The sequence below is a fragment of the Pelobates fuscus genome, chromosome 2 (assembly GCF_036172605.1).
Source record: "Pelobates fuscus isolate aPelFus1 chromosome 2, aPelFus1.pri, whole genome shotgun sequence".
Taxonomy (NCBI): domain Eukaryota; kingdom Metazoa; phylum Chordata; class Amphibia; order Anura; family Pelobatidae; genus Pelobates; species Pelobates fuscus.
In genome coordinates this window covers 319,565,245-319,581,481 of record NC_086318.1, presented here as the reverse complement: position 1 = coordinate 319,581,481, position 16,237 = coordinate 319,565,245, and the positions used below count along the sequence as shown (strand labels likewise).

At 46.9% G+C, this 16,237-nt stretch overlaps 1 protein-coding gene across 1 annotated transcript in view; it reads right to left on the bottom strand.

Annotated features, from left to right (window-relative positions):
* Positions 1-1,597: 1,597 nt before the first annotated feature.
* PDSS2 (decaprenyl diphosphate synthase subunit 2) overlaps positions 1,598-16,237 on the bottom strand; it is a 304,080-nt gene continuing 289,440 nt past the window's right edge. Inside the window, exon 9 of the mRNA XM_063443541.1 lies at positions 1,598-2,529. Coding sequence (XP_063299611.1) covers positions 2,371-2,529 — 159 coding nt within the window. The 3' untranslated portion in view covers positions 1,598-2,370. The remainder of the gene's footprint in view (positions 2,530-16,237) is intronic.

Genomic DNA, 16,237 nt, shown 5'->3' with positions numbered 1-16,237 from the left:
ACATGATTCAACTAGTTCTATGACTAAGCCTAGTTTTATCTGAAAGGTGATTAGTTGAAGCGCATTGCACTGTATTTTTGGAAGCTGGCCAATGGTGAGAAGTATATTGGTGTGTTTCTTAGTTATATCATGTGTGTACCTTGGCATTTATCCAGCTGCCTTATTGTTTTTATATATTATAAAGATAAATATTACCTTTAAATAAAAAAAGAAATGGACAAACCTGTGGTGTTTCAATACCATATCCAGTAGTATTTATCAATCAAACCAGAGAAGGGGGGCACCTAAGAATTTTTAAATAGAGCCTGAACATGGCTATAGGCCAAAGGTAGCTCCCCATGTGTTGAAGAACTCCAACTCCCATAGTGCTTTGTATGCCTTTAGAATGACAAAGCATCATGGAAGCTGCAGCTTTAGAACATCTGGGGATCTACCTTTTGAGCACCCCTGCTGTAGGCTAAGTGAGTGGATCTGATATACCTATTACTCCCTATTTAATTACATGTGGCACTATACATTTTTTTGTTTTGGTTTCATTACATGAATGTCCATACAGCATCCTGGTAAAACCATTTAAAGGTCTCTACAATTATACCTCTTAAAGGGGTATTGTATAGGGTAAAGTATTAAATAATTCTTTTAGAATTTCGGTGAATTGAAATTGTCCTTTGCACACCATATTGTTGTATTGAAAATTTCTGTGTGAGAGCACCTTAATTGTGGAACAGCATGTACTTTTAATTTATTTTTTTTACTAGAAATCATTGAGGCACCTTTGACACTTTATAGATATTTGATAAACAATGAAGGAACGGACATTCTGATTTTAAAAGATCTGTTGTAATGTTTCATATTTATTTTAAAAAATCCATTATTACAAGTAGCCATTTCAAACACAATGAAACAATGTTTTAATATGAAAAATCACTTCAAACATTAACAAAAAAAAAAAAATCATACACTAATAGGAAGTGAATATTTAAAATTATGGGTGCATTGTGTCTGGAGGAAATACGTTTGCTTTATAGATTTTACCTGAATTTTGGGGCTGCAGAAACCACAATAAGAGAAATTACATAGGGTTTGTTATTTGTTAAAATGAGAACTGTGAGGAATGGATGATGGAACTGCACTTTTACGCCAAAACAGCCGAATTAAAAATATTATGTAACTCAACAACTTTGCGGCAATTTTGCAATTCCCGTGTGCACACTCCCAAGTTCAATAACATAAAATTAATGAATGTGACTTTAATACCCCTTTGCGATTTGTGATGCTAAGTTCCAGATTTAGAGGAAGAACACGTAATTGGATTTACTCACAATGCTAAGTCCAGTTACAGAATTTTCGGCATGTATATCTGGCTACGAAGAGCTATATGAATACACAATACATTCTGGAAAACGGACAGGGTATTTGGGTCTCAAGAAGGGACCGTGTGCTTTAAAACAGCAACACTTGGGATGTATGGAAAACTATTTCCACCATTGGGATTAGTTCAGAAAAAAAAAAACATCTTTATAGTATAATAATGTGCGAGAGAAAGGAAGTTTATCTAGAGAGACAGCTTACTTTTTAGACACAAATGTACAATATATTAAGATTCATTTACCTTTAATAATACGAGATGTCAATTTCCCTGTATGTAAATCAGAGCTCACACATCAGCAATAATTACTGCATTTATAACAGAGTCCTGCTAACCACAATTCTGCAAACGTACAATGTACACAGTGATGAGCAAACATTCTAGTGACATAACGACGAGCAGAAGTATTTTAAAGACATAATTATTTCATCTTTACAACGTATAAAAACAAAAGAGCATATTTTTAGCAGCTCCCACGTTTAATAGCAGCTGCGAGTGTCCTTGATGTGTGTGCACGGCGCTCAGAAATATATTTATATAGCTGTATCTGTGTGTCTGGGTTTACAGAGGAGATTTCCTATTGACACCTGCAGCATCACACCCCTTGTGCCCTCACAGGAGCAGGAAAACCACAGGCCACCACACTGGCGCCAATCCTGACTGTGTCCAATCAATAAGGACTTATTTCCTGGCCATTTGCTGAGGTCACAGAAGCAAACCTCATTAATTATTTCTACTGGTTCAGCCTCAAGTGTGCTTCTTGGCATGACAAGAGAAAACGGTTTGACCTTATCCCCCCCATCGTCTTTTTCTATATTTAGCACCTGCAATTAAAAAGGAAAAGTTGCACATCCATCCATTGTGTGATGCAGTGAATTAAAGAACAATGAAAACAGGCAGGCAGGCAGGGCCACTGACAACAGCCTAAAAGCATTGCAGCCCTCTCTACGTCCTGATGATTTGCACAAAATTAAATCAGCATTCTGTGATCCCACTTGGTGTCATGAAAGTCTGGTCACAGCGTAAACAATGTTTTCTAAGGCGCTTCTAGCCTCGGAGGGAGGGAAGCACTGTAGGGTATCCAGTGCTTTGTCTCCATGGTTACGGCACAGGTCAATCGCAGAACTAACACCTTTGCCAGCCTTGATTGCCTCTTGCAACTGTTAGGAAACACAAGACATGGTTAAAAAAAAAATAATTATAAATCACGTCACAGAGAAGCCATATGGCTCAAATTAATTTATATATGACAGAATGGACAGGATATTACCCACTCCGTTCCTTACACAAAAAAAGGTGGCACCTCTTCTAAAATGCTACATTACGCCACGGTGAAAGTACACAAGGCAGCTTATTGTGTTTGGCTAACTGATTAGGAACGTCATGGTCTGCACAGTAGATGCAGAGCTAAAATTCTACCTTCCCTAACTGCCTTTCATTTCCACCAACAGCTGCTTTTTAGGGATTTTGACATTCACAAAAGAACAAAAACACAAATCCAGTAAAAAAAAAAAAATCTAAATAAATGAATGGAGATCTGAACGCGATGGGATGTTCTTTGCTTGCCAATATAACATAAAAATCTGAATAAAATATATATAATATAGCCCCATAAAATGATTTTCTTAAAACACTTCACTCCCATTTTACTGGCTTTTTACCTCTGATTTTGGTATTTTCTCTCCCCCTTATTAAGGAGAGACACGTACTCTTATCCAAAGTGTGTAAAAATATGACATACCGCCATTTCTACAATGGTAGAAGAATTGCTAATTAACTATTTTTAAAGGGACACTATTAATGAAGTGGTTTAAATGCAAAAATATACCTCTATGAAAGGCAATGAATTGGAATAGAGATCATAAGAATTATTTACTCATGTGCAGAAGGAGCAAGAGTGTGCCTTGGCCATGGTTTACAGGTACGTTTAGGTAGTAGTAAAAAAAAAACCCCCAAAAAACTCACAAATTGTGTAATGCAAATATCAACAGTGGTTGTGCTTTGATTAAAATAAATAAATATATATACACTGATATATAAACACAAAAGAGAGTTAAAAGAAAAATCAATATACCTGTTATCCAGAGGCTGTTTTCCATTCCAATTTGAAGGGATTTAAATCTATATTTCTGTATACATTATTGTATCCCCAATATATTGTGCTCTATTTCTTACTGTTAGGATATAACCTAATTTTAACGTTGGATTAATATGAAGGTTTTGCATTTTAACCCCTTAAGGACACATGACATGTGTGACATGTCATGATTCCCTTTTATTCCAGAAGTTTGGTCCTTAAGGGGTTAAAAGGCTTTAATGCACACCCACAATATATATATATTTACATAGACACATATACACACACACATACACTGTATATACATACACGCCAACTAATTCCACATTATTTCATGTATTTTTAAAAAACTATTAGTTTGTGAGCTTTGAAGTTGCTGTTAAAGGGACACTATAGTCACCAGAACAACTACAGCTTATTGAATTTGTTCTGGTGAGTAGAATCATTACATTCAGGCTTTTTGCTGTAAACATTGTCTTTCCAGAGGAAATGCAGTATTTACATTACAGCCTAGTGATAACTTCACTGGCCACTCCTCAGATGGCTGATAGAGATCCTTCCTGGGTCATGGCTGCCTAAAATGCACCCAAACATTTAGTGTCTCCTCCCTCTGCATGCAGACACTGAACTTTCCTCATAGAGATTCATTGATTTAAATCATCTCTATGAGGAGATGCTGATTGGCCAGGGCTGTGTTTCAGTTGTGCTGGCTCTGCCCCTGATCTGCCTCTTTCTCAGTCTCAGCCAATCCTATGGGGAAGAATTGTGATTGGATCAGGCTACCACTTCTACTGATGTCGCTGGCGAATAGTTCCCGGCGAACATAGCTTGTTCGCGTTCGCCACGGATGGCGAACATATGCGATGCTTGGTCCGCCCCCTATTCGTCATCGTTGAGTAAACTTTGACCCTGTACCTCACAGTCAGCAGACACATTCCAGCCAATCAGCAGCAGAGCCTCCCTCCCAGACCCTTCCACCTCCTAGACAGCATACAATTTAGATTAATTCTGAAGCTGCATTCTTTTTTTTTGTGTGTGTTTGTGTTTATTATACATTATCCCTCCCATAGCCAGTAACCTGTGTTTATTATACATTATCCCTCCCATAGCCAGTAACCTGTTTATTATACATTATCCCTCCCATAGCCAGTAACCTGTGTTTATTATACATTATCCCTCCCATAGCCAGTAACCTGTGTTTATTATACATTATCCCCCCCATAGCCAGTAACCTGTGTTTATTATACATTATCCCTCCCATAGCCAGTAACCTGTGTTTATTATACATTATCCCCCCCCATAGCCAGTAACCTGTGTTTATTATACATTATCCCTCCCATAGCCAGTAACCTGTGTTTATTATACATTATCCCTCCCATAGCCAGTAACCTGTGTTTATTATACATTATCCCTCCCATAGCCAGTAACCTGTGTTTATTATACATTATCCCTCCCATAGCCAGTAACCTGTGTTTATTATACATTATCCCTCCCATAGCCAGTGACCTGTGTTTATTATACATTATCCTCCCATAGCCAGTAACCTGTGTTTATTATACATTATCCCCCCATAGCCAGTAACCTGTGCTTATTATACATTATCCTCCCATAGCCAGTAACCTGTGTTTATTATACATTATTCCCCATAGTCATTTATCGTGGGACCTAGGCAGCATGATGTCTTAGGCTGGCCCAGAGAGTGAGTGAGTGAGTGAGTGAATAATATAATATATATGTTCAGAAACATATTAGTAATATATGTAAATCGGGTTCATGCAAAGAGGGTGAAAAGGTATTAAAGAAAAACACATTTATTGCATCAAATTTACAAAGCCAAACTTTTAAAAGCTTTCCTCATTTCTTTCTCGGGATGAGGAATATATCTGTTGTAGACTGAGGATTTCCATCTGCCTAATCTTTTAATAATATGCACTGGAGTGTCAGTGTTGAAGAAGACCGAAGCTGCCCCTATTCTAAATGAAAGACCCGAGACATGGATACAACCCAATCTTAGGAGTATTGTTCTGATGTAGAAGATGAATTTAGCCGTAGTCAGAGGGATTCAGTGAGAGTAGTGGTGAAATGTGTGTGGCATGACTGAGTGTGGGTAAGTAAGAGTCAAGTATTTTAACTGGGCACTAGTTCTAGGTGGATAAAGTGGTATAGCAGATGGATGAGTAGTTTGGTTTGTTTTAGAGGTTTGTAGAGAAAGTATATAGTGATCATGATTTTTAGCGATATCCAATATTTTTAAGGTGGTCTCAAACAAACATAAAATGCTATATAAAATTTGTGGGAATATTGAATAGTCGTGTACAGTAAATCAGAGAGGGCTCAGAATATCGAACCATCGATCGGTAACCTGGATGAAGTAGGGGGTCTGTTTTATTAAATACGCGGTAATATGCTTTTAATGGGATAGGACGTTAGGAAAGGTATGTGATTGGGATAAGTGGTTGTGGCTGTATTTACCTTATCCTGGGACCGACCTGGCTCCTAAGCTTGAGCCGCGCGTGGCTGGATCACTCCTGCCTCCACACGAGCCGCATGCGGCTTGATCTCCTCTTCTGACTTAGCCGCGTGCACTGACCACAGTGATCGGTCACGTGGCCCGCCTGGCACTAGGAGCACGGCTCGAGTCACGAGCTCGCTCTTAACCCCTTAAGGACACATGAGATGTGTGACATCTCATTATTCCCTTTTATTCCAGAAGTTTGGTCCTTAAGGGGTTAAAGGGGCAGTGGGAGCCAAAAGTTGATTCAGGCTCCCATTGGCCCACGTCATTCCAGCACCCCCACACACAAGCGTTTTGGGGGCGTAGGCATGACATGGGCCAATCAAATGTTAAAGGATATTTAAACTTCCCTAGCCCTATCCACTTTGTCCTATCGTGGTTTCTGTGTCAGTACCCTTTAGTGCGTTCCTTGATCTATTTTGTTTATTTTGGTATTGACCATGGCTTTGTTCTTGACTCTGAATTTATCTTTAACCCTTTCCTGTCTTGTTTGCCCGTGAGACTGATTACCATCTACCTGACTTGTTCTCGTTTTCGTAGTCTCTCTGTTAGCATGACCTCGTCTCGTTTCTGATTACGCTTTATCTCTGTCTGACGTTTAGTCTGGCCATTCTAAGTCCAGGTAAAAAGTTATATCCTAGTCTTGTCCCTTGCTATCCTAAACTCTGCGTGTTGGGGTATTACATCATGACATTATGATAGGACCATGGGCCCTGCAGGTTTAGGACAGCAAATGGCCTCCTATGAGGCCAGATTTTAAGAACAGGATCACCGTATGGACCAGATTGCCCAGGCCCATCAGACACTTTTGTCCAGAAATGCTTATTTGGCCCCTGAGACACTGGTATGCGTACCATCTCAACCCGTACCTCCCATTCCAGAGGCATCTATCCTGACTAGAGATGCCCCGAATAGTTCGCCGGCAAATAGTTCCCACGGACGGCGAACATATGCGATGTTCGGTCTGCCCCCTATTCGTCATCATTGAGTAAACTTTGACCCTGTACCTCACAGTCAGCAGACACATTCCAGCCAATCAGTAGCAGACCCTCCCTCCCAGACCTTTCCACCTCCTGGACAGCATCCATTTTAGATTCATTCGGAAGCTGCATTCTTTTTTTTTTAGACAGAAGTGTGTTATATTTGAGCATGCTAGGCTGAACGTGCGTATATCATGGCTAGTTGCACTGAGGGTATGAGTATATGGCAGTACATTGTTGTGAAGGATGGCTGTCATGTTTAGGGTGTAGCTTGCACGTTATCAACTGTGTATTTATATCAGCAGCTCCACCACTGGTTATAAATCAAGTGTGAGTCGCCCCATGAGATGAGACTAGTGAATAACATAATACATGAATGGTTAAGGTAAAGGCATGTAAGGAACTACGACAATAAACTCTTTAGGAGGTGAAATAATGACATGTTTAAACGCTTGCTACTTTACGATTAGTTAATGTGCAGAGAGCAGCTCATGTGATCAAAGGCATGGTGTGGAGGATCGGCTATAGTGGGACATGCTTGGCAGGCTGCTGTTTACTGCTTGTGCTCATCTGATCCCTTCTGGGTGCCAGGTGCAGACCCTGGGAATCCCTGATACCTGGAACAACAAAGGCAAGTCTCTGGCTGAGTGCCGGGTTCGCGGCTTGAGGTGGTGGAAGCTTGTTTAGCCGGGTGGTCGGATCTGTCCCGGTGGTGCTTCACGTCCGGTGCGGGATTGTGGTGGCTTAAGGTGGAGGCTTTGCTGGTACCAGGAGGACACGCGGCTGCCGCCATATTGAGAGAGTCGCAGATGAGTGTGTCAGCCTGGGCGGCTGTGCTCTGTGCGTCCATTAGCTCCAGACAGCCTCTCAGGGGTGGACCGGGATAACCCCCACCGGGCTTTTTAGGGCTAGAACATCAGTCTGCTTTTTTTTTTCTTTTTCTGTGTAATCTAATTGCAGTTGCCTGCCTGCCAGCGTGTGTCAGGCTCACAGCGTATACTATGCCCACTTGCCCAGTGCCACCACTCATATCTGGTGTCACAATAGCTTGCATTTAAAAAAACAAAAACAAAACCTTTTTGACTGTAATATAATAGCAGTCAGTTTCCTTCACACGTGTGCGTTTCAGGGCCTGCCACGGCACAGTGTCACACCAGTGCAACTCATATCTGGTGTAACAGTAGTGTACATAAAAAAAAAAAAAAAAAAGAAATTTGACTGTGAAATAATAGCAGTCAGTTTCCTTCACACGTGTGCGTTGCAGGGCCATCCAGGGCACAGTGTCACACCAGTGCAACTCATATCTGGTGTAACAGTAGTGTACATTTAAAAAAATAAATAAATACAGGGGGCTTGTTGTCACCTTTCGGGGCTGGGTACGTGGCTGGGTGGAGGAAGAGACCTTCAATGACATCAGTGAGGACAAGGAACGGGACATGGCTAGCTTGGTATCCAACCTTGTGCAAATGGGGAGTTTGCGGTTGTGCAAATGGACTGTTTGCGGTGCGTTAAATGGGGAGTTTGGTCTGTCACTGTGAAGCAGGCGTAACTCTTACACTACCTGATCGATACAACATCGTACCTGATGTTTTTTTTTTTTTTTTTTTAAATTCTTTATTTTTGTCGTGCAAATGAGATAACAACACGCATGAGGTACCCCAAAGGCAATCCTCACGCTTTTTCATAAACATTTGAAAACAGAATGGGGTATGGTAATGCATGCACAATTTTATAGTTAATATTTAGTTTGGTATGATTGTTCACGTTCTGGAATCTCCTGCCTGTTAAGCTGTAGTATAACATATGCAACTCAGGTAAGGTGGAAAAAACAAAACAAAAAACAAAGAACGCTTGGACAGGGATGCTTGTGTCTAAGTTGCTAGGTGTGACTGAGCTAGTTGCCCTTGCAATTAGAAAGACATCATATAAACAGTTTCTGGCATTTGAGGGTGCTGCACATTTTGTTAGAGTACATCTGACATGTGATTTTGAATTGTCCTGAGCTTATCTAACTGCTTATAATTAATACATTTTAACAGATTTTAACAGTTGGATGATCGTAAATAACAGGTAATAAGAAAATAGCGCTATTCTCATATATGCTATGATGCAGTAGGAAACTGTCAACAACACTACTTCTTGCTTACAATATGGGGAATATTATTACACAGTGTAAGGCAATGTGGGACATTGATATTAACATTATAGCCTCTCATATCTGTAATTATTATGCCTCATTTAGCTAGGGCCTGTAGCAATGTGCTGTACATTATGCATGAGAGGTATTTGCGTTTGCCTGGGTTTGCAGCTATAACGTTCAACCTGAGCGTGTGGTGGCTGATATAGGCCGGGTACGCTCCTGGGTAGGCATCGGAATATTACAATGCAGTGCTATACGGTCCCCTGGGGTCTCCCAGGCTTAAGTCCCTCCTTAGGATTGCCTGCAGAGAGCTGATCGTTTTCCCGGTGAGGTGTAGCGTGCTGCGGCCGGCCTTTTGGTCGTGGACCCAGGTATGCAGTGACCTTTCGATTCTTCAGCCGATGCCTCGCTGGGGCTGTGCTGGTACCTGCCACGGTTGCCTCTTCTGTCGCAGTTCAATACGGTGGGACTTTGGACACGATGGATGTCGCTTGGGTGAGTCGGTAGAGTTTCCCTTATAGTAGAGGGAGCCTGAGGTATGCCCATGCTGCGTCTTGTTTGAGTTCGTGTGTGCTGTTTGGCCCATCTCTGGGGCTTGGGGGCTTGAGCTGTGGCGTCCGAGGTACCCGGCCCTGTTTTCCGCCGTATTGAGTTTCGGTTTTGTTTCCGTCTGGAGGCCTTTTTGCTTTTACGAGGGGGGTTTCCTTGCAGGTGGCGCCGGGTAGTCGGGCGGATCCACGCTGCTACTGCTCTTCTCGCCAGCCTATAGTACCCTCCGCGGTCCATATGCTTGGTCCAAAGGTGGGTGCACAGCCGTTCGAAAAACTCCAGGGTATGCCTGGGTGGCGCAGCAAGTGTATGCAGAGTCACAGGCCGTGTTCGGCCCTGTCGGTTTCGCTTGGTGGTAGGCGTTTGTTCATGCAGTGGTGTGGGGGTAGTCGTCCCCTGCGAGGACCGGGATATCCCCCGCCGGTCCAGAGGGGGGGGCAGCAGGGCTGTAAAGGGTTCTCGCTTGCGGGCGCTTCCCGTGCCGGGGGATCGGCCGACTCCCCCGGGCACCGGGTCCTGCTCCGGTGTAGGCCGCATGGCCGGTATGGGTTTTTCCGTGGAGCTCCGTTGTCGGACAGGCACCCGTTTGTGCATCGGGTTGTGGTGCATCTTTTCCCGGTCGCCTTTTGCTGCTATCTCTGTTAGTTTGGTCGTTAGCAGCTCAATTATGCCCGGAGCTGTAGGAGCTCTCAGAATGTGCGGCCGGCCATCTTGGCTGTCAGGCCCCGCCCCCCGTACCTGATGTTTTAAAGCACGTTATTCGAAACAATTTAGGAATGTTAGGTGATTTATGCCCTTTATGGATTAAAACCAGACACTGCATCAACTATGTAATTTTCCATGGGAGTTTTGCCATGGATCCCCCTCCGGCATGCCACAGTCTAGGTGTTAGTCCCCTTGAAACAACTTTTCCATCACTATTGTGGCCAGAAAGAGTCCCTGTGGGTTTTAAAATTCGCCTGCCTATTGAAGTCTATGGCGGTTCGCAAACATTTGCGGACTTTCGCGCTTGCGAACTGAAAATTTGATGTTCGCGACATCACTAACTATCACTAAACCCACATTATTTGTACCTAAGTAAGGTGTTTTTTTTTTATAACGATTACATTTTTTGAGCTTTTAAGTTGGTGTTTAGTGAGTGTGCTGGATCAAGTATGTTTTATATATATTTACATATAAATAAATTGTTCCATTCAATTCAGAGTTAGCCTGTTTTTAATATTTTAAAGGTAAACAACAGTCCCCAGAAGCCCATCCACTCTGCTTAGGCTAATGCGGTTGTCATTGGCTAGAGTGTCCGTTGATCTACTTCAGCCTGTCACAGCGCCCACTGCTGGTATGAATTAGTATGACTAGAAGGAAGTGTGTAATCTCTGCCTAGTCACACCTCTTGTAGTAGCTTGGTTGTAGGTGGTCAGGGACTCTAATTCAGTATCAATCTGTTAAAAATGGTTTAACATTAAAAGGAGAGGGACTCCAGGCCAGGGCCGGACTGGGAATTAAAAGCAGCCCTGGAAAAAAAAATATGTACCAGCCCCATAATGCGTCGCACCAGCATAGTGTGCAGATACAGTGTTAGAACAGATAACTTAAAATTAAAAATTACTCTAACGTAAAAAGCGCACTCATAGGCTTCAAAATAAGATTGCAGATTGATTTTAAGCAGATGTGAATCCCTGGTGGTCGCAGTGGTGAGAGTGAACTCTAGCCTGTAGCTCCAGGGCTAGAGTTCACCCTCGTGAGAGCCAAAGCGTTGCTGTGGTAACTGCAGCAACGCTCTGTGCTCGCGCGAGAAGGACCCAGGGGAGCTGCTAGCGCTTCTGGGTCCTCTCTTCCTTCCTCCCCTGCCGGCTGCCCGCACGGTGCCTGCGGAACGGGGAGGGAGATCGGCCAGAAGGGGAAAGCATCGTGGGGTGGGGGGGGAATTGCCTCGTTGCCCCCCCCCATCCACCAGTGGTATATACAGCCCCTATGTGTGTCTCTTTTTATCTCCAGCCCCTCTGTGTGCCTTTTTGTCTCCCCCAGTCACTCTGTATGTTTCTTTCTCCCCCTCACTGCTCCTTTGTGTCAATGTCTCCCCTCTCCTTCCCAGTCTCTATCCCCCCTCTGCCTCTTTCTCCCCCTCCCTTGTGTGTCTCTCTCATTTCTCCCTTTGTCTCTCCCTCCTCCACACCTCTCTTCCTCCCCCTTTCCTTGTGTCTCTCCCTCCTCCACACCTCTCTTCCTCCCCCCTTTCCCTGTGTCTCTCCCTCCTCCACACCTCTCTTCCTCACCCCTTTCCCCGTGTCTCTCCCTCCTCCACACCTCTCTTCCTCCCCACTTTCCCTGTGTCTCTCCCTCCTCCACACCTCTCTTCCTCCCCACTTTCCCTGTGTCTCTCCCTCCTCCGCACCTCTTTTCCTCCCCCCTTTCCCTATGTCTTTCCCTCCTCCACACCTCTCTTCCTCCCCTCTTTCCCTGTGTCTCTCCCTCCCCACTTTCCCTGTGTCTCTCCCTCCTCCACACCTCTCTTCCTCCCCCCTTTCCCTGTGTCCCTCCCTCCCCACTTTCCCTGTGTCTCTCCCTCCTCCACACCTCTCTTCCTTCCCCCTTTCCCTGTGTCTCTCCCTCCTCCACACTTCTCTTCCTCCCCACTTTTTCCTGTGTCTCTCCCACCTCCACACCTCTCTTCCTCCCCCCTTTCCCTGTGTCTCTCCCTCCTCCACACCTCTCTTCCTCACCCCTTTCCCTGTGTCTCTCCCTCCTCCACACCTCTCTTCCTCCCCACTTTTCCTGTGTCTCTCCCTCCTCCACACCCCTCTTCCTCCCCACTTTCCCTGTGTCTCTCCCTCCTCCGCACCTCTTTTCCTCCCCCCTTTCCCTGTGTCTTTCCCTCCTCCACACCCCTCTTCCTCCCCACTTTCCCTGTGTCTCTCCCTCCTCCGCACCTCTTTTCCTCCCCCCTTTCCCTGTGTCTTTCCCTCCTCCACACCTCTCTTCCTCCCCTCTTTCCCTGTGTCTCTCCCTCCCCACTTTCCCTGTGTCTCTCCCTCCTCCACACCTCTCTTCCTCCCCCCTTTCCCTGTGTCTCTCCCTCCCCACTTTCCCTGTGTCTCTCCCTCCTCCACACCTCTCTTCCTCCCCCCTTTCCCTGTGTCTCTCCCTCCTCCACACTTCTCTTCCTCCCCACTTTTTCCTGTGTCTCTCCCACCTCCACACCTCTCTTCCTCCCCCCTTTCCCTGTGTCTCTCCCTCCTCCACACCTCTCTTCCTCCCCACTTTCCCTGTGTCTCTCCCTCCTCCACACCTCTTTTCCTCCCCCCTTTCCCTGTGTCTTTCCCTCCTCCACACCTCTCTTCCTCCCCTCTTTCCCTGTGTCTCTCCCTTCTCCACACCTCTCTTCCTCCCCCCTTTCCCTGTGTCTCTCCCTCCTCCACACCTCTCTTCCTCCCCCCTTTCCTTGTGTCTCTCCCTCCTCCACACTTCTCTTCCTCCCCACTTTTTCCTGTGTCTCTCCCTCCTCCACACCTCTCTTCCTCCCCCCTTTCCCTGTGTCTCTCCCTCCTCCACACCTCTCTTCCTACCCCCTTTCCCTGTGTCTCTCCCTCCTCCACACCTCTCTTCCTCCCCACTTTCCCTGTGTCTTTCCCTCCTCCACACCTCTCTTCCTCCCCACTTTCCCTGTGTCTCTCCCTCCTCCACACCTCTTTTCCTCCCCCCCTTTCCGTGTCTTTCCCTCCTCCACACCTCTCTTCCTCCCCTCTTTCCCTGTGTCTCTCCCTCCTCCACACCTCTCTTCCTCCCCCCTTTCCCTGTGTCTCTCCCTCCTCCACACCTCTCTTCCTCCCCCCTTTCCCCGTGTCTCTCCCTCCCCACTTTCCCTGTGTCTCTCCCTCCTCCACACCTCTCTTCCCCCCCCTTTCCCTGTGTCTCTCCCTCCTCCACACTTCTCTTCCTCCCCACTTTTCCCTGTGTCTCTCCCTCCTCCACACCTCTCTTCCTCCCCCCTTTCCCCGTGTCTCTCCCTCCCCACTTTCCCTGTGTCTCTCCCTCCTCCACACCTCTCTTCCCCCCCCTTTCCCTGTGTCTCTCCCTCCTCCACACCTCTCTTCCCCCCCCTTTCCCTGTGTCTCTCCCTCCTCCACACTTCTCTTCCTCCCCACTTTTTCCTGTGTCTCTCCCTCCTCCACACCTCTCTTCCTCCCCCCTTTCCCTGTGTCTCTCCCTCCCCACTTTCCCTGTGTCTCTCCCTCCTCCCACACCTCTCTTCCTCACCCCTTTCCCTGTGTCTCTCCCTCCCACACCTCTCTTCCTCCCCCCTTTCCCTGTGTCTCTCCCTCCCACACCTCTCTTCCTCCCCCTTTCCCTGTGTCTCTCCCTCCCACACCTCTCTTCCTCCCTGTCAGGGTACCTGTGGTCTCTACCTCCGAAAGAGGTAGAGACTTAGCTGTTCCTCCATCCAGACGGTCTGATGGCTCCCTTCCCCGCGGTCTATCCGGTCATGCTAGGCCGGCCGCGAGGGAGTGACTGCATTTTACAGCATCTAGGCAGGAAGTAGTCATCAGGACACTCCCACGGAACAACCTGTCAGTCAATGGCTGCAGGACCAATCAGGACGCCTTGGAGGCGTGGTTACTGCTCTGAACAGGGTATTTAACAGAGCTTCTTACATTAGCTCATTGCCCTGTCGTGGTTCTAGCTTGTTCTAGTCACTCAGTGCTTGTGTATTCTATTATCCCTTTTGGTTTTGACCCGGCTTGTTTACCTTACTCTGCTTATCTCTGTTACCCTTGATTCGGCTTGTCTCTCGCTTACCTGTCTTCTGTTACCCTCGACCTCGGCTTGTCTTTGACCATTCTATACTGTACTACTTACGTTAGTCCGGCCATTCTAAGGTCCGGTATACGTATCTGGCTACTGTTTGTACTCTGCGTGTTGGATCCCTGTCCCGATCCTGACACTCCCCCTTTCCCTGTGTCTCTCCCTCCTCCCACACCTTTCTTCCTCCCCCTTTCCCTGTGTCTCTCCCTCCTCCCACACCTTTCTTCCTCCCCCCTTTCCCTGTGTCTCTTCCTCCTCCCACACCTTTCTTCCTCCCCCTTTCCCTGTGTCTCTCCTTCCTCCCACACCTTTCTTCCTCCCCCCTTTCCCTGTGTCTTTCCCTCCTCCCACACCTTTCTTCCTCCCCCTTTCCCTGTGTCTCTCCCTCCTCCCACACCTTTCTTCCTCCCACCTTTCCCTGTGTCTCTCCCTCCTCCCACACCTTTCTTCCTCCCCCTTTTCCTGTGTCTCTCCCTCCTCCCACACCTTTCTTCCTCCCCCCTTCCCCTGTGTCTCTCCCTCCTCCCACACCTTTCTTCCTCCCCCCTTCCCCTGTGTCTCTCCCTCCTCCCACACCTCTCTTCCTCCCCACTTTCCCTGTGTCTCTCCCTCCTCCACACCTCTCTTCCTCCCCCCTTTCCCTGTGTCTCTCCCTCCTCCACACCTCTCTTCCTCCCCCCTTTCCCTGTGTCTCTCCCTCCTCCACACTTCTCTTCCTCCCCACTTTTTCCTGTGTCTCTCCCTCCCACACCTCTCTTCCTCCCCCTTTCCCTGTGTCTCTCCCTCCCACACCTTTCTTCCTCCCCCGTTCCCTGTGTCTCTCCCTCCCACACCTTTCTTCCTCCCCCGTTCCCTGTGTCTCTCCCTCCTCCCCCCTTTTCCTGTGTCTCTCCCTCCTCCCACACCTTTCTTCCTCCCCCCCTTTCCCTGTGTCTCTCCCTCCCACTCTCTCTTCCTCCCCCTTTCCCTGTGTCTCTCCCTCCCACACCTCTCTCTTCCTCCCCCCTTTCCCTGTGTGTCTCCCTCCTCCCTCCACCATCTCTCTATTCCCCTCTCTGTTTCATTCCCCCTCCCCATTTACCTAGAGAAGTCAGGGGGGCCGACCGCGTTCCAGACTGTAGCCGCCGGGCCGGGTGGCAGCCTCGCCGGTCCGGCGGCACTCCTGTCACTGATGATGCTGAGGGGGGAGGAGCATGTCTACCATGCTCCCTCGCGGTTCCCACAATCCCCAGCACATTATGCTGTATCAGTATGATGCTGTGCTGGGGATTGTGGGAACCGCGAGGGAGCATGGTAGACATGCTCCTCCCCCCCTCAGCATCATCAGTGACAGGAGTGCCACCGGACCGGCGAGGTTGCCACCCGGCCCGGCGGCTCCAGTCTGGAATGCGGCCAGCGCCCTCTGAATGTGCCACCGGACCGGCCACCCGGTGGCACCTATATGCACAGCCCCCAGGTGCCGCGGCCCACCGGGAAATTTCCCGGTATCCCGGTGGGCCAGTTCGGCCCTGCTCCAGGCACTATAACCAATTCAATGAGATGAAATAGTTATAGTGCATACAGTGTCCCTTTAATTAGATTAAAGGAGTAACTAGTGTTTTTCAGCTGCAGTTCTGCTCTGGTTTCATGAGAGTCAATCGAAAGATTCTAGTGCTTCGCGCAACTGCAGATGTCTTCCACTGGGGCACAAAGCAATCATATTAAAGGGACACTCTAACCACTGAACTTTAGTTTAATGTAGCAGTTCTGGTGTATAGATCAGGGTCCGGCAGTCTCACTGCACAATTTGTTTTAATTTGTTGTGTTT